General features: G+C 43.2%; 1 protein-coding gene across 1 annotated transcript in view; it reads left to right on the top strand.

Moving 5' to 3' along the window:
• The window catches only part of AIF1 (allograft inflammatory factor 1), a 28359-nt gene extending 3674 nt beyond the window's left edge, over positions 1 to 24685 (top strand). Inside the window, exons 2-6 of the mRNA XM_058173121.1 lie at positions 4255 to 4316; positions 12300 to 12366; positions 15194 to 15235; positions 20326 to 20488; positions 24044 to 24685. Of these exons, the coding sequence (XP_058029104.1) occupies positions 4255 to 4316; positions 12300 to 12366; positions 15194 to 15235; positions 20326 to 20488; positions 24044 to 24128 (419 nt within the window). The 3' untranslated portion in view covers positions 24129 to 24685. The remainder of the gene's footprint in view (positions 1 to 4254; positions 4317 to 12299; positions 12367 to 15193; positions 15236 to 20325; positions 20489 to 24043) is intronic.
• Positions 24686 to 26207: the final 1522 nt, after the last annotated feature.

The raw sequence follows: 26207 nt of genomic DNA, 5'->3' as shown, positions 1-26207 counted from the left end.
ATATAAAGGACCTGCTTTTGGCATTCCAACCTTGAGTCAAGCAAAGTCTCATCTAGTTTGCTGCTATTGCTGAAATCACAACTTGGACTGCTGCCTGCCCTGAGAAACCTCGAAGGAATTTGACAAGCTGCAGAGGCTTCGTTGCCACGCTTGATACGGACTTCCTAGACCTGGTCTTTGGAGAGGGAGGGGGACATGACAGTTTTCCAGCATGTCAGCTCAAAGAAGGAGACTGATAGGTATAGGTTGAGCCCAAATTTCTGTTGCTAAGCAAGACAGGTGTTTAGTGAGCTTTGCACCATTTTACAACCTTTCTCGTCACAGTTGTTAAGCGAATCACTGCAGGTGTTAAATTAGTAACACAGTCATTAAGTGAAACCTGGCTCCCCCATTGACTCTGTTTGACAGAAGGCTGCAAAAGGGGATCACCTGACACTGCTACCGTCATAACTGTGAACCAGTTGCCAAGCATCCCAATTTTGATCACGTGACTATGGGAATGCTGCAAAGATCGTGTGAAAAATGGTCCTAAGTCACTTTTTTTGAGTGCCTTTCTAAGTTTGAATGGTCACTAAACAAATAGTTGTAAGTCAAGGAGTACCTGTACCAGGTTGCTTGCCTCTGCCTTTAAGGATCACCAATTGATTTAAAGCTACCCTAAACGGGTCTAGGACAATTTGCCACAGCCAACTCGCCATGGTCAACTCACCGTGGCCAACTCGCCACAACCAACTTGCTATGGCTGCATAACAATTCACTGCTGGATCAGAGTTAAACTAATATCAAAGAAAAAATGGAATAGAGCAGGGGTCTCCAACCTTGACAACTTTAAGACTTGTGGACTTCAACTCCCAGAATACCTCAGCCAGAAAAGCTGGCTGAGGAATTCTGGGAGTTGAAGTCCACAAGTCTTAAAGTTGTCAAGGTTGGAGACCCCTAGAATAGAGTAATTAAAGAACAGATGCAAAAGGAGGGACAAAATGAAGTGTGAATGACAAAAATTAAAACATTTTTAAGTTTATTTATAATTCGTTAAATTGAAACTGTTAAATTGTCCTGCGGTGAGTTGTCCCACAGCCAATTAGCCGTGGCGAGTTGGCCATGATGAGTTGGCCATGATGAGTTGGCCATGATGAGTTGGCCATGATGAGTTGGCCATGATGAGTTAGACATGATGAGTTGGCCATGATGAGTTAGACATGATGAGTTGGCCATGATGAGTTGGCCATGATGAGTTGGACATGATGAGTTGGCCATGATGAGTTGGACATGATGAGTTGGACATGATGAGTTGGACATGATGAGTTGGACATGATGAGTTGGCCACAGCAAGTTGGCCGTGGAGAGGTGGCTGCAAGTTGGCTGGGGTGAGTTGTCCCATTCCGCCCCCAAAAAGTCTGGAGGCTCTCAAGGGCTCACTGGTCAATCACTCTAATGATCTCTGAGAATATCTGAGAGAGGGAGGAGGAGGGGAAGGAAGGAAGGAGGAGGAGGGGGAAGAGGGGGAAGGGGTGGAGGGGAGGAGCAGCAGCAGCAGTACCTGCAGACTAGGCAACAATCAGATAAGAGGCAGCTGAGCCCAGAGAAGCAACATGGATGTGGCAAACATTTCAGAAGGGATCTAGGACAACTTGCCACAGCCAACTCGCTTCAGCCAACTCGCCACAGAACATCTCCCCGCAGAACAAGAGTTACGCTAATATCGAAGAACTGATGGAATAAAATAATTAAAGGATGCCAAAGGAAGGACAACATTAAATGTGAATCACAAAACTTTAAATATTGTTTACATTGTTTTAAATCATTAAATTGAATTGTTGAATTGCCCCAGAGTGAATTGCCCTGTGCCAAGTTGGCTGCTATGGCCAGAGGTGGGTTTCACATATTTTTAACCATCAGTTCGCCCTGCCCGCACACGCGCACTTCCATGCATGTGGTTTGCTCACATGTGTGCCTTCTGTTCACGCGCCTGGCCTCGAAAACGTGGCTAAATAGGACGGCCACGTGCCAGACCAGGTAGGCAGGCCTACCTCCGTACCAGTTCACCCGAATCGGTACAAACCGGCTTAATACTACCACTGGCTATGGCAAGTTGCCTACAGCAAATTGGCTGAAGCAAGATGGCCCATTCTGTTTCACAAGAGAATTTCCTTAGTTTCTTGGATTGCACAGGTAAAGGGGGAGAGATGTGCGTTCAGACTTGCCAGATTCTGTTGATCTAACCTCACAACCAGTGGTGGGTTTCAAAAAATTTTATTACCGGTTCTGTGGGTGTGGCTTGGTGGGCATGGCATGGCTTGGTGAGTGTGGCAGGGGAAGAATACCACAAAATCCCCATTTCCTCCCAATCAGCTGGGACTCGGGAGGCAGAGAATAGATGGGGGCGGGGCCAGTCAGAATTTTTACTACTGGTTCTCCGAACTACTCAAAATTTCTACTACCAGTTCTCCAGAACTGGTCAGAACCTGCTGAAACCTGCCTCTACTCACAACGAAGGCAGTGCAATTACTCATGGTTGATGCTTCTCATCTGGGCTATCTTTAAGGGCCGATGGCCGTGCTGGTCACCAGTACCTTCTTTCTTGTTGTGGGCAGATATTTTGAAACAACAAAAATTACTCGTGAATGTGGAAGTTTGCCATTCTTAGTACCAAAAAAAGAAGAAAAGAAAAGTCTTTTAAGCAGATGCATTATTTTTTGCAAGACCTTAATTCCTGTTTTTCCTTCCATGGTCAACGCTGCAGTGTCAAGTTTTCCACTGCAGCCAGTGGTGGGATTCAGCCAGTTCGCACCTATTCGGGAGAACCGGTTGTTAACTTTCTAAGCAGTTCAGAGAACCGGTTGTTGGAAGAAATCTTATTTTGTTTTTTTTCCACTTTACAGAGCTAATCCTGTAAGGAAGGCAGGAAGGAAACATTCTGGTGGTGTTTCTAGCCTAATCTTTATTGCCCTGCTTACAGAAACTGCCTCTCCGGTTAACCTTTATTACATTATAACTGCTAAGGTGAAGCGTCCATCGACGTGAGTGACGTTAAGTTGGCCACACCCACATAGTCACATGACCACCATGCCACGCCTACCCAGCTGGTCATTAGGGCAGAGAACCGGTTGTTAAATTATTTGAATCCCACCACTGACTGCAGCCATAGTCTCCCATCCCAATCCAGGTAGTTCTCGGCTTACAACAGTTCATTTAGTCACTGAATCAAGTGACTTAAGACTATTTGTAAGTCGTAAGGTTGTATCTGGTTGTATTTCACAATTACAACCTTTGCGGCATCCGCGTGGTCATGTGATCAAAATTCAGACGCTTGGCAAACTGGTTCGTATTTACGACGGTTGCGCTGCCCCGTGGTCATGTGACACACACACACACACACACCCCTCTTTTGCGATCTTCTGACAAGCAAAGTCAACGGGGAAAGCCAGATTCACTTAACGACCATGTTACTAACTGAGCGAAGAACTGATTCACTTAACAACTGGGGCAAGAAACGTCGTAAAATGTGACAAAACTCATTGAACAAATGTCTCGCTTGACACACAAAAAAAAAAAATGGGGCTCATTTGTGGTTCGTAAGTTGAGGATGACCTGTGACTGTTTACAGCTTTTCCTCTTTATTGTTGTGGGTGAGGGAATGGGGGGAATCGAAAGAAAATACCACTGAGTCAGAATATTTGGTTTAGTTCCTCTTCGATTGCCCAAGATCTACAGCAAACCAAAATCCAAGGAGAGGAACATCTCACCCCGTTTCTCATCAAGAAACTGCCACTAAAAGGGGAACTGTAAATACTGGATAAGGCCCAGAGGAACATGTGGGAAGGAAGGCACAGATGTGCAGACAGCTTTATATGGCTGCTAATGTTTTCTCAAGGGACACGGTGGCTCAGGGGCTAGGACGTTGAACTTGTCAATCGAAAGGTCGGCAGCTCAGCGGTTCAAACCCCTAGTGCTGCCGTGTAAAGGGGTGAACTCCGGTTACTTGTCCCAGCTTCTGCCAACCTAGCAGTTTCGAAAGCATGTAAAAAAGCAAGTAGAAAAAATAGGGACCACCTTTGGCGGGAAGGTAACAGCGTTCCGTGCACCTTTGACATTGAGTCATGCCGGCCACATGACCATGGAGACGTCTTCAGACAGCGCTGGCTCTTCGGCTTTGAAACGGAGATGAGCACCACCCCCTAGAGTTGGGAATGTCTAGCACATATGTGCAAGGGGAACCTTTACCTTTACCTTAATGTTTTCTCCTTCTTTTAGGAGGAAAAGCCTATGGGGCGTTGAAGGTTCAGCAGGAAGAATTGTTAGATTCCCTCAACAAGGTAAGACTCAATGTTTGTGTTTACACCACACGCTATCCACCAATCATTTTTCAGCAGTGTTTCTCAACCTTGCCCACTTTAAGATGTGTGGGCTTCACCTCCCAGGGGCTGGGGAATTCTGGGAGTTGAAGTCCACACATCTTAAAAGTGGCCAAGGTTGAACCAAAGGTGCTTTTTTCCAAGAGGCCTGTTCTGTCCCCCTCACCTCAGTCCGAGCGATGACTTAATTAGACAGCACTATCAGCTCTGGCAGCAAACTAGCGAGCGTCTACCAAGTGTCTCTATTATCTCTCTTGATGAGTCAACCAGGAACAAACAGTACTTCAGCTCTAGTTAAGCAGTTGATTTGCTTGCTACAAAGAGGTATAGCAGCCCTTGCTGCTTTTATATCCTGTGGGGTGTGGCTCCATGACTCAGCACTTCCTAGGCCTGCCCCACCCCTGCTTCTGTTGTTCCCGCCTCTCCTGCCTACGAAACCTAGGGTCCAGCCAGGCCTGATTGCCATCAGCCGGGTCTGGAGGCATGGCCTGGGGGGGGCTGAAAGAAGCAGGAACCTCACACAGTCACAAAAAGCTCAAAAACCAACTTTAACACTTTACAAACACACAACACAACTTACTCACACACACAAAATGCCACATGCAGCTTTGTGAGATTTTATGTGTTTGTGTAGAGTGAAACACTACAAAAACACACCAAATCTCAGAAAGCACAAATATTTTATTATTTTATTTTACTTTAATTTATATTTTTAGATAGGGTAAAGGATCCCCTCGCACATATGTGCTAGTTGTTCTCGACTCTAGGGGGTGGTGCTCATCTCGGTTTCAAAGCCGAAGAACTAGCGCTGTCCGAAGATGCCTCCGTGGTCATGTGGCTGGCATGACTAAACGCCAAAGGCGCACGGAACACTGTTACCTTCCACTAAAGGTGGTCCCTGTTTTTCTACTTGCATTTTTTACGTGCTTTCGAAACTGCTAGGTTGGCAGAAGCTGGGACAAGTAACGGGAGCTCACCCCGTTATGCGGCAGTAGGGATTCGAACCGCTGAACTGCCAACCTTTCAATCAACAAGCTCAGCGTCTTAGCCACTAAGCCACTGCATCCAGATATTTTTAGATAAAAGCAGCTAAATTTAAAACTTCCTTAACTTTAAATTGCTATGTCTAAAAAAAAAATTCCTTAAAAAAACCCAATTAATTATTTTTTAAAGCTTCCCCCCCCAAAAAATCCCCAGTTTCTTACCCAATTCAAGGGACAAGGCAGTCAGATTGAGTTGCTAGCTGATGCAATTGATTGCAGCAGCCGAAGCAAGGCAAGAGTGAGCCCGAAAGAAGCAGCTAGCTGCCAAGTAGGCAAGTGGGGACCAAGAGATTGGGTGGGCATGGGTGGCAGGAGGGCACGGATTTTTGCTATCGGTTCTCCGAACTACCCATCCCCATTGCTACCAGATCACCTGATCCGGTCCGAATCGGGAGCATTTCACCCCTGATGTGAACCCAGGAAACAAAGTTAGCTGAGTAGTATCCTTGATTAAGTATGGTGAAATAGGCTGCAAACACAGGAACTGTGACTCAGGTCATGTTCAAGTCTATCTTCAGTCATGAAAGTGATTTTTGGCCTGAGAGAGGGGATTGGCCCAAGGTCTAGTGGTGAAGGTGTTGAACTAGGAGTGAAAAGACCTGAGTTCTAATCCCCTCACTCAGCCATTGAAGCTCCCTGCAAGACTTTGACCCATCCAAATAGACTTTGCTTCCCAGATAAATACATATCAGTCTTGATGCAAAATTCATTTTTATTACATTAATTCTTTCACACACATTTAAGATTATTTTCATCCATTTTTTAACATTCTGTTTTATCCTGGTGCTACGTATTGAACTGTTCCTATCCACTAAACAGGATCATAATTAAGAAATTCCAATCAATGAACAAAAATTAGTTTTTTACCTGCTTCTATCAAAACCTTTTTTGCTGATTGGCACTACAGTTGACCTACTCCAACTTTTGTAACTCTGAATATTTACCTCATCACTATATCGCTGCAGCAAACTCAGGAACAGATTCATATATCAGTTTAATATTTATTCATTATGTACACACCAACACACATAATATAATCTGAAGATCCTATTTTTTTCTAAATTTCAGCAAACCAGATACTGTGGATTTCATCTGGTTATTTTATGTCAAAAGTTGCAGCATTGGATTAAAACGTAGGGGAAACGAAGGTCATCCATAGGTCCCATATTGGATTTCAGTGACTGGGGAAATAATCCCATTAGTAAATACATGAGCAGAGAGATTCAAATAACAGATTTCAAACCAAGAAACTCTGTTGCTTAAAATCTCAACGTCCACAGTCTACAATGACTGTAGCATATAAAGCTCTTTATCAACCATCATGCCATTACCAGGTTTCATTTTACAGTAGGAATGCTACCGTAGATGTTTCTGTAATGTTAAGAACGTTGTAAGAAAAGAACGGTAGGAAAGTAACCAGGGATGGGCTACTGGGGGTTCACAGCGGTTTGGGAGTTAACAACTCTGTTACAGAAGTCATATTTTCTGCAATCAAGTTTGAAGCGGTTGACATTAAGTTTGAATCTATTGTTTGCTCTTGTATTATTGTGATTGAAGCTGAAGTAGTCCTTTACGGGAAGGATATTGCAATAGATGATTTTGTGTGTTAAACACAGGTCATGTCGAAGTCGGCGAAGTTCTAAATTTTCTAATCCCAGGATTTCAAGCCTGGTGGTATAAGGTATTTTGTTGTTTTCGGAGGAGCGAAGAATTCTTCTAGTAAAATATTTCTGGACACATTCGATTGTATTAATGTCAGAGATGTGGTATGGGTTCCAGACGGATGAGCTGTATTCAAGAATAGGTCTGGCAAATGTTTTGTATGCTCTAGTTAGTAGTGTAGAGTTTTTGGAAAAGAAGCTGCGTAAAATTAGGTTTACAACTCTTAGAGCCTTTTTTGCGATGTAGTTGCAGTGGGCTTTGGCATTTAGGTCATTTGATATGAAAACTCCAAGATCTTTGACAGGGTGCGGGTCATCAGTAAGGTAATGACCATCAAGCTTGTACTTGTTGATAGGGTTATTTTTTCCAATATGTAAGACTGAGCATTTGCTGGTTGAGATTTGGAGTTGCCAAGTTTTAGACCAATCGGAAACAAAGTCAAAGTCTTCTTGAAGGGTAGAAGTATTGTTAGTGGTATTAAACAGTTTGACATTGTCAGCAAAGAGAACACAATAACTTGAGATATGGTCACAGAGATCATTTATGTATAGTATGAAGAGCGTTGGTCCAAGAACACTAGCTTGGGGAACACCCAGAAATGGGTCTATGAATACAGGGCCTCTGGAGCCTGGGGAGACCGTTTTTGCCTCCAGGAGACTCAAGGAAAGCCTCCAGAGCCCGGGGAGGGCAAAAACATCCTCCTGCCATGGTGCAGGAGGCCGACTAGGCCACGCCCACCATGGCCATACCCACCCAGCAACCAGGCAGAGAACCCCTTGCTACAATTTTTGAAGCCCACCCCTGAAAGTAACCCATGGGGGCTGAACATTAGGAGGAATGGCAATAACTTTTCCAACAAGTCAAAGGAGATATGGACAATTGGAAAGGAGGATTGAGGAGGGAAAGAAGGACACACTGTTTAATTTTTTTGGTGACAAATATCAGAGCAAAAAACTGCAAAAAGAAAAAGAAAAAAATGTACTTAGGCCTATGTGTCTGTGAAATGTCTTTCTCCAGCATTAGAAAGACTGGCTCTTCAACTGCAACGTTTTTCCCTAAAATAAATAAGTAACTTTTTATTGTCAAAGATGTACGCTAGCAATAAAATCAAGTTTCACCCCACCCAACACTGCTGAAATTCTAGTTTTGTCCACATACTACTTAACCTTATAGTTTATCTGACCCCTAGTGGCTAAAATAGATTATAACACTAGACCAGGGGTCTCCAATCTTGCCAACTTTAAGACTCGTGGACTTCAACTCCCAGAGTTCCTCAACCAGCTTGGCTGGCTGAGGAACTCTGGGAGTTGAAGTTCACAATTCTTAAATTTGACAAGGTTGGAGACCCCTGCACTAGACAACCTGTGACCTGTTAGGTCATCATTTCAGAGAGTTTTCCTTACCAGATTCCCCATCGCCTTCACCAAAGACAGCACTTCTAATTTACAGAGCCTTCACTGGAAAAGTTGGGATTATATTCAGAAATGCATCTGCCTTGAAAATAGCTCATCTATGTTCACCATCACCGAAAACATCAGCAGAAATTAGCAATACTTGTTAAAAAGAGTAAAAAATAATTTTGTCATGACAGCCCTCTTTAATCTGACTTCCTAATAATATTTTGATTGCTTCACTTGCTAAAGTACAAGGAAGATGATCAGATAAATTAGATAGATGGATAGGTGGGTGGGTCGGTGGGTGGATGCATGGCTGCATGGATGTATGTGCAGATGGATAGATGAATAGATAGATGGGTGGGTGGGTGGGTGGGTGGGTAGGTGAGTGGATGGATGGATGGATGGATGGATGGATGGATGGATGGATGGATGGACAGGTGGATGGACAGATGGATAGACAGATAGGTGAGTGGGTGGGTAGGTGGATGGATGGATGGATGGATGGATGGATGGATGGATGGATGGATGGACAGGTGGATACACAGATAGGTGAGTGGGTGGGTGGGTGGATGCATGGATGTATAGATAGACAGATAGGTAGGTGGCGGTGGATGGATGGATGGATGGACAGATAGGTGGGTGGGTGGGTGGGTGGATGCATGGATGTATAGATAGATAGATGGATGGATAGGTAGGTGGGTGGGTGGGTGGGTAGATGGATGGATGGATGGATGGATGGATATGAAAATAGACAGATAAGTAGGTGGGGGTGGATGGATGGATGGAAGGATAGATAGGTGGGTGGGTAGGTGGATGCATGGATGCATGGATATATAGATAGACAGATAGGTAGCTGGGGAATGGATGGATGGATGTATAGATAGATGGATAGGTAAGCGGGTGGGTGGGTGGGTGGATGGATGGATGAGTGGATGCATGGATATATAGATAGATGGGTGGGAGGGTGGATAGATTGATGGATGGATGGGTAGGGAGAGAGAGGGGGGGATGGATGGATGGATGGATGGATAAGTGGGTGGGTACACAGGTGGATGGATGGATGCATGGATATATAGGTTGGTAGGTAGGGAGAGAGGGAGAGAGAGAGAGAGAGAGAGAGAGAGGCGGGCGGGCAGGCAGGCAGGCAGGCAGAAGAGAGATTAATGTTAAAATAGAACAAGATACATCATAAGGTATATAATAATGCAATTTTATATTCAAAGGGGTTAAAAATTTAAGATGGCAGCTGTGACCAGGTTATTCAAGCCTCAAGGCTTTCATTACATGATCACACTGTCCATCTTTACTTGTTCGAACTCCCTATCCCCGAAATGGGACAACTCACTGCAGCCAACTCACCGTGGGACAACATACTGCGAGACAGTTCAACAATTCAATTTAATTATTTAAAATAACTCAACAACTTTAATGTTTGCCATTCGCATTTCATTGTATCCTTCCTTTTGCATACTTTCTTTAGTGATTTTATTCCACTATTTCTTCGATGTGAGATTAACTGTTGCCCTTGGGTGAGTTGGCCATGGCAAGTTGGCCACGATGACTTGTCCTAGACTCCCCCCTTCTGCCCCAAATGACCCTCCCTATACATTTCGATACCACCAAGACCTTTTGTAACACAGCCAGCGATTTCAGCAGCTGGCAATGCAGCCGACTGCATTGGAATATCAACAATGTTTTAATTGGATATATTGTGACTGGCCATTTTTAGGCAATCTAAATTCTTCCTGAAGCCTCTCGAAACTTTAAAAGAATTTTTAATGACCGGTTGAGTTAAATATTAATATCTTTTTCCTGCCTAGGTTCTCCCCAAAAAGTCTTTTATCTGCCGATCTTAAATTACTGTAATCCCAAAGGATCGAGGTTCTTATGGGAATCGGGATCAAATTTAAGACTTAACCCCAAAGTCGTTCCGCTATATCTTGCTGCAATTAAATCAAGAAAAATAACTGAATGGAATGAGAACTAAGCACTCCCCGTATTTTCAAATGAATCAAATAATAGCTTTCTTAGCTAAACCCAGTGGTGGGATTCAACCGGTTCGGGCGAACCAATTGTTAAATTACTAGCTGGCCCTGGCCCTTCCTGTCTCGCTCCTTCCTGGAGTCCCCATGCACCCAAGTAAGTGCAGGGAGGCCTACTAGGCCCAAAACAGGGTGCGGGGTGTGTGGGTATGGGCCCCCCCCACGGCCCGTTTTTGCTCCCAGGAGGCTGCAGGTAGGCCGAGTACTGCCTGTCACACCCCCTGGCCACGCCCATCATGGCCACGCCCACCCAGCCGGTCATTAGGGCAGAGAACCAGTGATTAAATTATTTGAATCCCACCACTGGCTAAACCCCTACAGGTTGGTAGTCAAAATTACTCCTGTTCTGCTTAATAATAAAAGTCAAAATACATTGTGGTTTTGAGCTCCGAGCTTAGCGATTTGGTTGCAAACGTTTCGTCCCCATTCAAGGAGATGTCTTCAGTGCGCTTTGCGTTGTTTGCAACCAACTTGTGGCAACCAAACAACTTATGGCTCAACAGGCTAATGCAGTCTGTTATTAACACAGCTGCCTGCAATTACAATTACTGCAGGTTCAAGTCCCACCAGGCCCAAGGTTGACTCAGCCTTCCATCCTTTATAAGGTAGGTAAAATGAGGACCCAGATCGTTGGGGGGGCAATACAAGTTGACTTTGTATATAATATACAAATGGATGAGACTATTGCCTTACACAATGTAAGCCGCCCTGAGTCTTCGGAGAAGGGCGGGATATAAATTCAAATTTAAAAAAAATTGCCAAGCTCAGAACTGAAACCAACAACGTAACTGTCAACCTGAGCTACTAATATTCAAAGAAATTTCAAAAGTCAAAATATATACACCCGATCCCTTTGAAAATCTGGAAGCTGATCCCTTCCTCTTCATATGAAAGGCTAATGGATCTAACAGAAACTTTGATGGTGGGGGGAAGGCATCATTCAGCCTTAATCCGAGATAAGTAAAAGGAATCCATACCATTTTGGAGCAGAAAAACACATTTAAATCACCATATTACAACTTTAACTTAGTATTTATTCCACTTCATTCAGAATGCAAAGAGGGTGGCCTTGCCTAAGAAACATACCCAATCCGCCGTATCTTTGCATCTACTAAAGCAACATTTCTCAATCCTGGCAGCTTTCAGCTTTGTGGATATCAATTCCCAGAATTCTGGGAGTCATGCTGGCTGGGGAATTCTGGGTGTTGAAGTCCATCCAGCTTAAAGCTGCCAAGGTTGAGAAATACTGTATCAGAGTTCAATCAAAATCACTCCCAATTAAGTGTGAATGGAATTAGGTCTTCATGGTTTTAACAGGTTCAATCAATCGGAATAGAGCTGGAAGAAACCTTGGAGGTCTCCTACTCCAACTTCCTGCTCAAGCTGGAGACCGGCCCTACACCATTTCAGACAAGTGACTGTCCAGTCTCATCTCCATCACAAGATGTGGGTGCTCCATCATCTTGTGATGGAACACCCACAGTTTCTGAAGGCAAATTGTTCCAGTAGTTAATTGTCCTCATTGTTCAGAAGTTTCTCTTTAATTCCAGATTGCTTCTCTCCTTGATTAGTTTCCATCCATCATTTTTTGTCCTGCCCTCCGGTGCTCTGGAAAATAAGTTGACCCCCCTCATCTTTCTGGCAGCTGCTCAAATACTGGATGGGTCTTAAGATGGGCCACCATTTTCCCATTAGGACATATTGAATGCTATTCTCACCCTCAAACTGCCTCTTTGCTTTCTGTTGTCTTGTACCCCACACTTAAACTCTCTTTTTTTTTTTCTCCCGGGCCTTCTACAGGAATTCTTGGAGAGCCCCAAATACAGCACAGATGAAGACCTTGCTGAAAAACTAGAGCTATTTAAAAGTGAGTGACATTGGTGATGATGGAGCTGAAGTAATGGAAAAGGTGGAATGGGATATTGCAGTTTGGCAGAGTAGAACAGATCTACTCCAAATTTCTTCAATTGATGAGAGGGTCAGAAAAAGGGGTCCAAGAACTACATCTACATGGAGGGAAGTATGCAATGGAGTACCCCAAGGCTCTGTTTTAGGCCTAGTACTCTTCAACATCTTCATCAATGACTTGGACAAGGGGATAGATGGGGAACTCATCAAATTTGCAGATGACACCAAGCTGGCAGGAATAGCCAACACTCCAGAAGATAGGCTCAAGATACAGAAAGATCTTGACAGACTTGAACATTGGGCGCACAGGTACCAGATATGTGGTACCTTGCTCAATAGTAGTAACTGTGAGAGAGATCTTGGAGTCCTAGTGGACAACCATTTAGATATGAGCCAGCAGTGTGCAGCAGCTGCCAAAAAAGCCAACACAGTTCTGGGCTGCATAAACAGAGGGATAGAATCAAGATCACGTGAAGTGTTAATACCACTTTATAATGCCTTGGTAAGGCCACACTTGGAATATTGCATTCAGTTTTGATCGCCACGATGTAAAATGGATGTTGAGACTCTAGAAAGAGTGCAGAGAAGAGCAACAAAGATGATTAGGGGACTGGAGGCTAAAACATATGAAGAACGGTTGCAGGAACTGGGTATGTCTAGTTTAATGAAAAGAAGGACTAGGGGAGACATGATAGCAGCGTTCCAATATCTCAGGGGTTGCCACAAAGAAGAGGGAGTCGGGCTGTTCTCCAAAGCACCTGAGGGTAGAACAAGAAGCAATGGGTGGAAACTAATCAAGGAGAGAAGCAACCTAGAACTAAGGAGAAATTTCCTGACAGTTAGAACAATTAATCAGTGGAATGACTTGCCTGCAGAAGTTGTAAATGCTCCAACACTGGAAATTTTTAAGAAAATATTGGCTAGCCATTTGTCTGAAATGGTGTAGGGTTTCCTGCCTGGGCAGGGGGTTGGACTAGAAGACCTCCTGTGTTGGCTTTTTTGGCAGCTGGCTCATATCTAAATGGCTCATATCTAAATGGTCCCTCCCAACTCTGATATTATTATTATTATAAGAGGCCATCTATGTTAAAATTGAAACATCCTCTTTTAACAGAGGGGAAGGGCGGGGTACGACACCAACTATCTCCTCTCTACAATGTAGTCCTTTCAGCAGTCCCAAGAAAGCTCCACACCAGGGGTGAAATCCAGGAGGTTCTGACAGATTCTGGAGAACCGGTAGCGGAAATTTTGAGTAGTTCGGAGAATCGGTAGTGGAAATTTTGAATAGTTTGGAGAACTGGCAAATGCCAGTGGGGTGGGAATGGAGATTTTACAATATCCGTCCCCCAGGAGTGGGGAGGGAATGGAGATTTTTGCAGTATCCTTCCCCTGCCACGCCCACCAAGCCACGCCCACCAAGCCACACCCACAGAACCAGTAGTAAAAAAATTTGGATTTCATCACTGCTCCACATTCATTTACACACTCTGACTCAGGGGTCCCTGAGGATACAGATAAACCTCCAAGTGGCCTCAATGACTCTGAGAGAATTAACAATCAGATGACTGCAAAGAATATAAATCCTTCTGGAGTTTGGCAACAAATGATAAATTAACAACAGAAATTAAATTTTAAAAAGGGATGATCAAAGCAAACAATTATAATGAAATTGGGGGGGGGTTATAAAATCAGCGTTGATGGAAAGCAAAGGGAACAAACCTACTCAAGGATATACCGTATATACTCGAGTATAAGCCAAGTTTTTCAGCACGTTTTTTGTGCTGAAAAACGTCCCCTCGGCTTATACTCGGGTCTATACGGCTTATACTCGAGTTTGTTTTTTTTTTAAGCCCCTCGGCTTTTACTCGAGTATATACGGCTTATACTCGAGTTTGTTTTCTTTTTCACATTTTACCGGACGGGGAAGCCCTGCGGTGCAGTGAGAGGGCGGGCGGGGAGCCGCCAGCCTTCTCAGCTGAGGGAGGAGGGTTTCCCCAACCGGTGGTGCCTCATTTCCACCTCGGCATACTGAGTCCCCAGTTTACCCCAGTTTTTGGGGTAAAATTGGGGACCTCGGCTTATACTCGGATCGGCTTATATTCGAGTATATACGGTATGTTGTTTTAGAGGGGATAAAGGCACAATTGGAATATGTTGTATATCTTTTAGTCTAGACGAAGAAATATAAGGGGGGAAAGTGATCTCCGGGAGGTGGGGATGTACTGTAATAAGTATTTTATTTCCTTTTCCTTTTTCCTTTCTTTTTTTGTATTTAAATGTATCTGTACTATGTTTGTATTATTTATATTTTAAAAAATTTTTAAAAAATTTTAAAGAATATAATGCTTCCATTCCCCACCATTCAGTTAGAACTGAAGAAGCTTCCTGGATGAGAAGCGAAACCTTTTCAAACAAAAAAAAACCCCCAAAAAAGTCCAGTTGCCTTTTAGAAAAGCATCTTTGGGGCACTCCCCATGTAGAAGATGAACAGGCTATGCCCAAGGGTGCCTGTGTGTCAAACGCATCATCAGTCTGGAATCCTTATGCCCCTGAAAGTGACCTAAGTCCACACCCATGAAGTCAGTTGACTCTTATCTGGTGCTATTTTGCACTGACCATTAGTAGATCAGATTCTTGTATATAGGTAACATGGAACAAACTCACAATGCTTTTGAATTCTATCCTGGCTCCTGGTTTCTTACATCTGTTATCCCTATTCCTCAAAATTGGAATTTATGATGGATTGGATAGACTTATAATGTGCTCTTGACTGCTTTCTTTTGCAGAGAAGTACATGGAATTCGATCTCAATGCACAAGGTGATATAGGTAAGTGTTACCCACAGATAAGATTCACACTAATCGATATAGAAATGTCTTTCTGTGAACAATACAGACCATAAATAGCCACACAGAAACATGCTAAGATTGTTTTCTCTCCTACACTCCCCAACAACTCCTCCAATTCTCAGCCAAGATATTTAAAATTAATCACCATTTTAAAAATGAAATTGTCACCTCGTCCATAAAAATGTAGATTTAGAAAATCTACAAATGAACTGGTCAATCTTTGCCATTCCCATTTGATATTATTTCTTCATCAATCTGCTGTTTTGTAAAAACAGCCCTTACACCTTCAGTTTTTAAATATTTAAAGTATAGTCAAACATATGTGTTTTTAAAATTTCTAAACTCATTAAAAAATATACATATGAATAGGCATTTTGGTCTGCTTATTTTTTTTTTATTAAAAAGTTTTTTATTTTCCATAATAATTCCCACAATTTGATCAGTGTACAGTACAATCACTTATCCAACAATCGATCCTATACTCAAATTACCATGCTCAATCGGGCCTGCTCGGTCGCCACTCCCTTCCTTAATCCTTTCTATCCTTCTCATCCTTCTTCTACTTTCCCCACCATCCTCCTCCTATGTATAGTCAAACATATGTGTTTTTAAAATTTCTAAACTCATTAAAAAATATACATATGAATAGGCATTTTGGTCTGCTTATTGAATGGGGCGCTATGTTACTAAATCTGGAGGTGTAGAATTAGAATGCTGTATTCTAATCCAAACCTTAATTCAGGAAATAGGGTTGGATCAAATCCATTTCTACCATAATGTTAAAAGAACAGGTTAATTTATATTTATACTTATAACTGCTATTAAAAAACCTAGAAGTTGTTTCTTTATAAGTCCTTGATTTTTGCATCCTTGTCTTTATTCTCTTTTTCTTTTTTCCTCTATTTTTATTCTAAGTGTTACCTCTTGTTAGTTTTTTATTTTATTTTCAAAATTCTAATAAAGTTTATTAAAAATAAATTAAAAGGATAAAGTCCTCAAATATCCTGCTTTATCCATCGTTCTTGTTACTAATAAAATACCACAGTAAAATAACGCTTCCTCCATGTCGAGCTTCTTTCCTCATGTCTTCCATGTTTGTATCCATGTCATTTTGGGGGGGGCAACATTATAGAAATTTATTTTGCATTTATATACATGAAGCGATCTGCAAGCATCATACAGTTAAAGAGAAAAAGCAAAACAAAACAAAAATACCCCAAAACATCTTGCTTTCAAAAGCCAAATTGCTTAAACTACAAAAGTCAGCAAGAAAATGTAACAAATGTAACAAAATAAAAACCAAACAATTAAAATCAGTAAAAAAAACGACAACCAAACAAACCAGAAGTTAAGATTAACAAGGCAGAAATTGGATAGGCCTGGTGGGGGGGGAAGGGCTACAAAAAAAATACCATGGGAATAGAATAGAATAACAGAGTTGGAAGGGACCTTGGAGGTCTTCTAGTCCAACCCCCTGCTCAGGAAACCCTACACCCAATGGTGGGCTTCAAGTAATTTAATTAGGGTTCTCTAATGATTTCTTCCAACAACCAGTTTGCCAAACTGCTCAGAAAGTTAACAACCGATTCGCCCTAAGTGGTGCGAACTGGCTGAATCCCACCACTGCCTACACCACTTCAGACAAATGGTTATCCAATCTCTTCTTAAAAACGTACAGTGTTGGAGCATTTAAAACTTCTGGAGGCAAGTGGTTCCACTGGTTAATTGTTCTAACTGTCAGGAAATATGTGAAAATACGAAGTGTTCATAAATTTGCAGTACAGTGATTAAAATGCTGGTTTAGGACTGGGGAGACCCAGATTTTAAATCCACTGTCTGTCACCCATGGAAATTGGATGATTTTCGAGCTAATTTCACAGGGTTATTTGAGGGCTAAAATGAAAGGTGTAAGGGGCATTGCTCATGTAGAGCTCTCTCTCTCTCACTCTCTCTCACTCACTGTGTGTGTGTGTGTGTGTGTGTGTGTGTGTGTGTGTGTGTGTGTGTGTGTTTAGAAATTTTATTTGCTGCCCATCTCATATCCAACAATTCTGGGAGGCTGTATACACAAAGGAAAAAAGCAGGCAAAAGTCCACCATACCAACCAATGTTATTATGACATTTTTATTATTATAAAAGTTGATTTTTCTGGTCTGAGGGTTGCAGGACATTACAACCATCATAGGTGCAGGCCAGTTGCCAGGTGTCTGAATTTTGATCACATGACCATGGGGAATACCACAATGGTCGTAAGGGTGGAAACCAATCATAAGGGTTTTTTTTCAGTGCCGTCTAACTATGATCCCTAAACAAATATATACATTAACTTGACTAACTTCATTCTCCAGTGTGCTGAATAAACAGCTTCCCTTGAATGTGTTCCCCACATCGGAAATTAACTAAACCAGTTCTTGCGTTATGGCCTAATCACACTTTATTGATCCGTGAGAGTTGGGACTTAATCTGCCATTCTTTTCAGACCTCATTTGGATGAAAATGTTTGAAAACACAGGCTGTGCTGGGAAACCAAGCTGCCATTTGGACTCAATTCCTCTAGGTCAGGGGTGTCAAACTCGATTTCATTGAGGGCCACATCAGGGTTGTGTTTGACCTCGGAGGGGTAGGGGCCATGGGCTGTTGAGCGTGGCCAGCTTGAGGTCACTCGTGTCGGGGGCGCCTGTGGTGGCCTGAATCAGGGGTGAAATGCTCCCGGTTCTGACAGGATTTCGTGATCCCATAGCGATCATGGCCAGTGGTTCGGCGATCTGGTAGCGATCGCCGAACCACCAGCGACACCCGCCACTCGGGTGCCATTACTTTCTGGTTTTAACCAGGAAGTAATGTGTTTTTTACCTTCTGTGCATGTGCAGAAAGTCTCCGTGTGCATGTGCAGAAGGTCTCCGTGTGCATGTGACGCGCGCACACAGCTTCTGAGCCAGTAAGGAAGGTAAGTAGATTTCACCCCTGGCTTGATCACTCTGCTAGCGAAAACAGGCTCCCGAGCTCCATTTACGGCTGGGACAGCCTCCTGCAACCCTTTTCCAGTGAAAACAGAGCTCAGGGGGCGCGCATGGCCCTTATGAGTTCTGATTTTGGCTGGGACGGCATCCTGCAATCCTCCGAACTCCATTTCCACTGGTAGAGGTACTGTGAGCCGGTCCTTCGCTGTTTCCAGGGCAGCCCCGCAGGCCAGATCTGAGCCTTTAGTTTGACACCCCTGATCTAGGTGGAGCTTGCATATTAGTTCAACCAATTTGTAACATTTACCAATAGTCCTCGGCTTATGATGGTAACTAAGCCCAGAATTACGGTTGTTAAGTCTTGCTGATTGTTAAGTGGATCATCACATGTCTCACCCAATTTTATGACATTTTGTGCTGTGTTCATTAAGTGACCCACCATAGTCATGGACATAAGCCATGGTCCTAGACATAACCTTTATTGGCCGCGGTGTGGCTCAGGCTTTAAGAAGCCTGTTATTAAACACAGCTGCCTGCAATTACTGCAGGTTCTAGTCCCACCAGGCCCAAGGTTGACTCAGCCTTCCATTCTTTATAAGGTAGGTAAAATGAGGACCCAGATTGTTGGGGGGGCAATAAGTTGACTTTGTATATAAATATACAAATAGAATGAGACTATTGCCTTACACAATGTAAGCTGCCCTGAGTCTTCGGAGAAGGGCGGGATATAAATGTAAAAAAAAAAAACCTATTTCAACTCCTCCCCTCAGGATGCCGCTATAGGGTTGTTATTTGGGGGGGCGGTTAGCATACGGCACGTGTTAGCCAGGGATCACCAAGGTGGCTGGCTGCCTCTGTGAAAGGAATTTTTTTCGGGCGGTGTTATCTTTTACCTACTGGATGCCAGAATGCCAGTAGTTAATCAGGGGAGGTTCCTTTCTTGTCCCTACACAGTTTATTCGCTCACGGGAATCGAGCCACCGATCTCGGTGGTGCGCAGGCCCATCGTCTCACCATGTGAGTGTTGTGACCAAGGCCCAAGTAGTGATTACTAAACACAATTCAGTCCTCAACAAACTTATTTTATTAAAACAGCTGAGAATTCATTCATTCTCAGCTTAGTCCAAAACAAAATTCTTAATAACCAGTCCGTTGGCCTTATCACCAACCTTTGATGTCTTTGGCAACCTGCCAAAGGCTTTTCTTCGCAAACCCCCCACAAAGTTCAAGAGACGCTGACAAGAAGCACGGGAATCAACGTTGCTTTTCTACAAAGAACCCAACCGCTCGTTGCTGCTCTTTTAAGCCTTATGGGAGGGGCCAATCATCTCCTGGCCTTACTCCCGAGTCATCCTTTTTGCTTTAGCTGCTCATGCCTTCTGGCAGTTCTTCTCATGTGTGCACTAGGAACAGGCTCCTCCTGTTCCTCTGCCTCTCTGCTGTCAGCCTCTGAAGGCTCCGGAGTCCGTGCATCGCTCCCTGATGGTCCTGGCCCCACCTCTGCCTCCAACGCAGAGCCCTCGTCTGGGCCTTCCTCTGACTTCAGGACTGGCCCATTGTCCTCCCTAGCCTCCTCACTGTCTGACTCTGTTGCCAGGTCCACAGGCTGCTGGTGGACCACAACAGTGAACCACCACGGCCCCTCTGCGCTATAGGATATTACGTGCCAAAAAAACTAGTCACAGAAGCAGTTTTTTTCTCTCGTTCCATCACTCTGATGAACACCTAATCCCCACAGTATCATCTTATAACTAAGTGTATTCACCTATTTTGTCTGGCTGTAGTATGATTAGCATCCTTTTCATCTTCTTGGCTATCCCCTCATTAGTGTCACTGGTTAATATTACTGTTCATTATTATCAATAACAATCATTATTACTCTGTTGCTTTGTATGTACACTGAGAGCTTCTGCACCTGAGACAAATTCCTTGTGTGTCTAATCACACTTGGCCAAATAAATTGTATTGTATCGTATCATCTCCTATCTATCCTATCTTATCCTATCCTTTCTTATCCTATCCTATATTTTCTTAGAAGCAGGTGTGTCTTGTATGCCACTTATCTTCCTTTTTATTGTGGTTCATTCTTGTTCGTCCTGTTCCTTGAAGATATCATGGCTCTGAAGCGGATGTTAGAAAAGTTGGGTGCAGCCAAAACCCACCTAGAATTGAAAAAAATGATCACTGAAGTCACAGGAGGGATGAGTGAAACCATCAATTACCGTGACTTTGTCTCAATGATGCTGGGAAAGCGATCCGCTATCCTTAAAATGTAAGTATTTATTTATTAAATTTATTAACCTCTCATTTTACGACAAGGTGACACGGGGCAGTTTATAATATGACATAAGGTAATAGACCAGAGAAATGCTATGAACATTGTATATTTGGATTTCAGTAAGGCATTTGACAAAGTAGACCACAACCTACTAACTTCTTATTTTATTAACTTCTTCTTATTAAGTTAGAACAGAGGTCTGCAAACTTGGATCTTTTAAGACTTGTGGATTTCAACTCCCAGAGTTGAAGTCCACAAGTCTTAAAAGAGCCAAGTTTGCAGACCCCTGAGTTAGAAAATGGGATAGACAGCATCACCACCAGATGGATTTGTAACTGGCTGATAAACCACACTCAATGTGTAGTCCTTAATGAAACCACATCTACATAGAGGGAAATAAGCAGTGGGGTACCCCAAGGTTCTGTTTTAGGCCCACGACATGAACTATTTAGATGAGAAACTCATCAAACTTGCAGACGATACCAAGCTAGTAGGAATAGCCATCACCCCAAAATATAGGTTCAAGATCCAAAAGGATCTTGACAGGCTTGAATACCAGGCCCTTATCTAAGAAAATGAAATTCAAAGATGAGAAAAGTAATGTTTCACATTTAGGCAAGAAAAACCAAAATGTACGGGTATAGAATAAGTGGAACCTTGCTCAATAGCAGTAACTTAAATTTGAGCCAGCTGTGTGCTGCAGCTGCCAAAGAAGCAACGGTGGGATTCAGCCAGTGCGCACCACTTTGGGAGAACCAGTTGTTAACTTTCAGTTGTTAACTTTCTGAGCAGTTTGGTAAACTGGTTATTGGAAGAAATCATTAGGGCAGAGAACCGGTTGTTAAATTACTTGAATGCCACCACTGCAAAGAAGCCAATCCAATCCTAGGTTGCGTTAACAGAGGGATAGAATGAGTTTGTCTAATCTAGTGAAAAAAAGGTCTAAGCATGTCATGATAGCAGTGTTCTAATATTTGAGGGGCTGCCACAAAGAAGAGGGAATTAAGCTATTCTCCAAATCACCTGAAGGCAGGAGAAGCAGCAATGGATGGAAACCATCAAGGAAAGAAGCAACCTAGAATTAAGAAATTTCATGATAATGAGAACAATTAACCAGTGGAATGGCTGTCCTTCAGAAGTTGTAGGTGTTCCGTCACTGAAATTTTTTAAGAAGAGATTGGACAGGCATTTGTTTAAAATGTTATAGGGCAGCGAAGGCTAACCTTTTCCGGACCGAGTGCCCAAAGCGCGCATGCCCAAACCCCCAAAATGCAATGCGCATGCACCCCCCTGCATGCTCCCCTGCACATGCCCCTGCCCCCCCATGTGCTCCGCCCCCACACATGCATGGCAGACACCCAAAGATCAGCTGGCCAGCGGCAGGCATGTGCGCATGTGCGGGCAGATATGAGCGGCAACGACGGCTCGCGTGCCCCCAGAGAGGCGCTGCATGCCACCTCTGGCAAGCGTGCCATAGGTTTGCCATCATAGAATAGAATAGAATAGAATAGAATTTTTTATTGGCCAAGTGTGATTGGAGACACAAGGAATTTGTCTTGGTGCATATGCTCTCAGTGTACATAAAAGAAAAGATACGTTCATCAAGGTACAACATTTACAACACAATTGATGGTCAATATATCAATATAAATCATAAGGATTGCCAGCAACAAGTTATAGTCATACAGTCATAAGTGGAAAGAGATTGGTGATGGGAACTATGAGATGATTAATAGTAGTGCAGATTCAGTAAACAGTCTGACAGTGTTGATGGAATTATTTGTTTAGCAGAGTGATGGCCTTCGGGAAAAAACTGTTCTTTTGTCTAGTTGTTCTGGTGTGCAGTGCTCTATAGCGTCGTTTTGAGGGTAGGAGTTGAAACAGTTTATGTCCAGGATGCGAGGGATCTGTAAATATTTTCACGGCCTCTTCTTGATTCGTGCAGTATACAAGTCCTCAATGGAAGGCAGGTTGGTAGCAATTATTTTTTTTGCAGTTCTAATTATCCTCTGAAGTCTGTGTTTTTCTTGTTGGGTTGCAGAACCGAACCAGACAGTTATAGAGGTGCAAATGACAGACTCAATAATTCCTCTGTAGAACTGAATCAGCAGCTCCTTGGGCAGTTTGAGCTTACTGAGTTGGCGCAGAAAGAACATTCTTTGCTGTCCTTTTTTAATGATGTTTTTGATGTTAGCTGTCCATTTTAGATCTTGCGATATGGTAGAACCTAGAAATTTGAAGGTTTCTACTGTTGATACTGTGTTGTCAAGTATTGTGAGAGGTGGAAGTATGGAAGGGTTTCTCCTAAAGTCTACCACCATTTCTACGGTTTTGAGTGTGTTCAGTTCCAGATTGTTTTGGTTGCACCACAAGGCTAGTCATTTGACCTATATGCGGATTCGTCATTGTCTTGAATGAGACCAATCACTGTTGTGTCATCTGCGAACTTCAGTAGCTTAACAGATGGATCATTGGAGATGCAGTCATTGGTATACAGAGAGAAGAGAAGTGGGGAGAGCACACAGCCTTGGGGGGCCCCTGTGCTAATTGTACAGGTATCTGATAGGTATAGGATCTCCTGCTTGAGCAGGGGGTTGGAGTAGAAGATCTCCAATGTCCCAACTCTGTTATTCTGTTATTATCCCTCACTGTGGATCACGATGGTTAGGACTAGTGGCAGTTGTAGTTCAGCAGCCCAACAGTCATTTCTCAAGTTGGCATGATTTCTACCAGGCTAGCATTTGAAACTGGCAAAAAGCAGAGCAGGTTTAAAAAGAGGTCTCTGCAGAAGTTAGGGATCTGTGGATAGATAATAGTAAGAACAGAGTTGGAAGGGACCTTGGAGGTCTTCTAGTCCAACCCCTGCCCAGGCAGGAAACCTACACTTCAGACAAATGGTTATCCAACATCTTCTTAAAAACTTCCAGTGTTGGAGCATTCACAACTTCTGCAGGCAAGTTGTTCCACTGATTGTTCTAACTGTCAGGAAATTTCTCCTTAGTTCTAAGTTGCTTCTCTCCTTGATTAGTTTCCACCCATTGCTTCTTGTTCTACCCTCAGGTGCTTTGGAGAATAGTTTGACTCCCTCTTCTTTGTGGCAACCCCTGAGATATTGGAACACTGCTATCATGTCTCCCCTAGTCCTTCTTTTTATTAAACTAGACATACCCAGTTCCTGCAACCGTTCTTCATATGTTTTATCCTCCAGTCCCCTAATCATCTTTGTTGCTCTTCTCTGCACTCTTTCTAGAGTCTCAATATCTTTTTTACATCGTGGCGACCAAAACTGGTTACAGTATTCCAAGTGTGATCTTGATTCTATCCCTCTGTTTATGCAGCCTAGCACTGTGTTGGCTTTTTTGGCAGTTGCTTTTTTGGCAGCTGCTTCACACTGCTGATCTCTGAGGTGAATAGGTTAGCAATGATTCTCTGATGCTAGTTATTTAAACACACACATACCCTATTATTCATTTTGTAATAAAGAGGAAGAGACTCAGGGAAAATGAAGAGTACCTTCTGTGAATTCCTGTTGTTGTTGTTTTTCTGCAGAATTCTGATGTATGAAAAAATGAAAGAGAAGGAAGACCTTCCAACTGGGCCTGCTCCAAAGAAAACAGTGGCAGACCTTCCTTAACCATCCCCAAGAATAGAAGAAAGGAGAATCATATAGTCCCTCTCTCTCTCTCCCTCCCTCCCTCCCTCCCTCCCTCTCACACACATAGACACACACACAAACTATTCAGGTAGTCTTCAACTTACAACTGTTCATTTAATGACCGTAAGAAGTTACAATGGCACTGAAAAAAAGTGTCTTATGATCGTCTTTCACACTTAACGACCGTTGCAGCATCCCCATGGTCACGTGATCAAAATTCACATGCTTGGCCACTGACCCATAGTTACGACGGTTGCGATCTCCTTTTGCGAACATCCGACAAGCAAAGCCAAGGGGGAAGGCGGACTGACTTAACAACCATGTTAACTGTCTTAACTGCAGTGATTCACTTAACAACGGTGGCAAGGAAGGTGGTAAAAATGGGGCTAAAATCACTTAACAAATGTCTCGCTTAGCCACAGAAATGTTGGATTCGGTCGTGGTCATTAAGCTAAAGACTACCTGTTCCAGCACAGGGCTGGAGGAGGGAGGTAAAGGCAACAATTGCACATTTTAAAAATAAATAATGTCTCTAATGTTGTCTTTTTTTTCCTCTCTCTTTTCCCAAAGCAAAGCTTTGTTCCTTTTGTCTCCTAGGAGCCCAGTGGTTGCTGCTTTTTTTCCTTTTTATTGGACTAAGTTCCCCATTTTGATGCCAGGGGAATAAACATTTACTTACTGGCTAATTCATCAGAGTCTTTCCCAGCCTAGTACCTATGACATTTATTAGGCTTCAGTTCCCCCAGCAAGTTCCGTGTCCGGTTAGTCCTTGACTTACGACCAATTCAAAGTTGCAACGGATGTCTGTGGAGACATCTGGATCAAAGAGAGAAGCAACCTAGAACTAAGGAGAAATTTCCTGACAGTTAGAGCAATTAATCAGTGGAACGACTTGCCTTCAGAAGTTGTGAATGCTCCAACACTGGAAGTTTTTAAGAAAATGTTGGATAACTATGAAATAGTATAGGGCAGGGCAGGGATGAAATGTAAAATTTGTAACTACCAGTTCTATGGGCGTGGCTTGGTGGGGGGGGCGGTAATGTGACTGGGTGGGTGTGGCCAACTTTTTTTTTTTTTACTTTTAAAAGCATTTTTTCTACAATCTCTTCGGCTTAAGAAGTTGTAAAAAAAATGCTTTTAAAAGCCTGTGATGATCAGCTGGGATTGCCGGAGGGAAAAAAGCTTTTAAAGGGCTCCTCTGGCGATCCCAGCTGAGTTGCCTGATTGCCAGAACGCTTTAAAAGCATTTTTTCTACAACCTCTTCGGCTGAAGAGGTTGTAGAAAAAATGACTTTAAAGGATTCTGACGATCACAGCTGAGCCAAGCGATCATCAGAGGCTTTTTTTTTTTTACTTTTAAAAAAGCCTTCTTTGGCTGAAGAAAAAATGCTTTTAAAAGTAAAAAAAAAAACCCAACCTCTGATGAACACGGGGCAGAGGGGGGGGGCAGGGATTTTTGCTATTGGTTCTCCGAACCACCCGCCACCATCGCTACCAGATCGGGCAATCCGGTCCGAACCGGGAGCATTTCACCCCTGGGGCAGTCAAACTCACAGCATCAAGTGACGTATGGGTATAGGGTTTCCTGGGTATAGGGTTTCCTGCCTGAGCAGGGGGTTGGACTAGAAGACCTCCAAGGTCCCTTCCAACTCTGTTATTCTGTTAGATTCTCAATCACCCCGGTCATGGTTGTCCCAAAAGGCAGCTGGACTGTTTTTTTCCCCTTAAAAACGTTTTGCTTCTCATCCAAGAACTGAAGCAGCTTCTTGGATGAGAAGCGAAATGTTTTCAAGGGAAAAAACCGTAGAAACTCCAATTGCCTTTTGGAAAAGCACCTTTGAGAAAAGTTACACCAGATTTAAAAAATCTACTTACTACCGGTTATGTCTGTGCCTCCCCCCACATACACACACAGTTACATCATCACATTTTGTGCACTTCACAACTGGTTTGCATTTATAACCGGCTGTGGCATCCCGCAAACACATGACTGCAATTTGCAATCGTTTTTGCCATTTTCCAGCAGAAAAACCAACATTGGATGTGCTGCATTCCCTT

Source organism: Ahaetulla prasina, chromosome 2 (genome assembly GCF_028640845.1).
Source record: "Ahaetulla prasina isolate Xishuangbanna chromosome 2, ASM2864084v1, whole genome shotgun sequence".
NCBI classification, from domain to species: domain Eukaryota; kingdom Metazoa; phylum Chordata; class Lepidosauria; order Squamata; family Colubridae; genus Ahaetulla; species Ahaetulla prasina.
The sequence above is the reverse complement of the archived record's forward strand: the minus strand, read 5'-3'. Positions and strand labels throughout refer to the sequence as shown.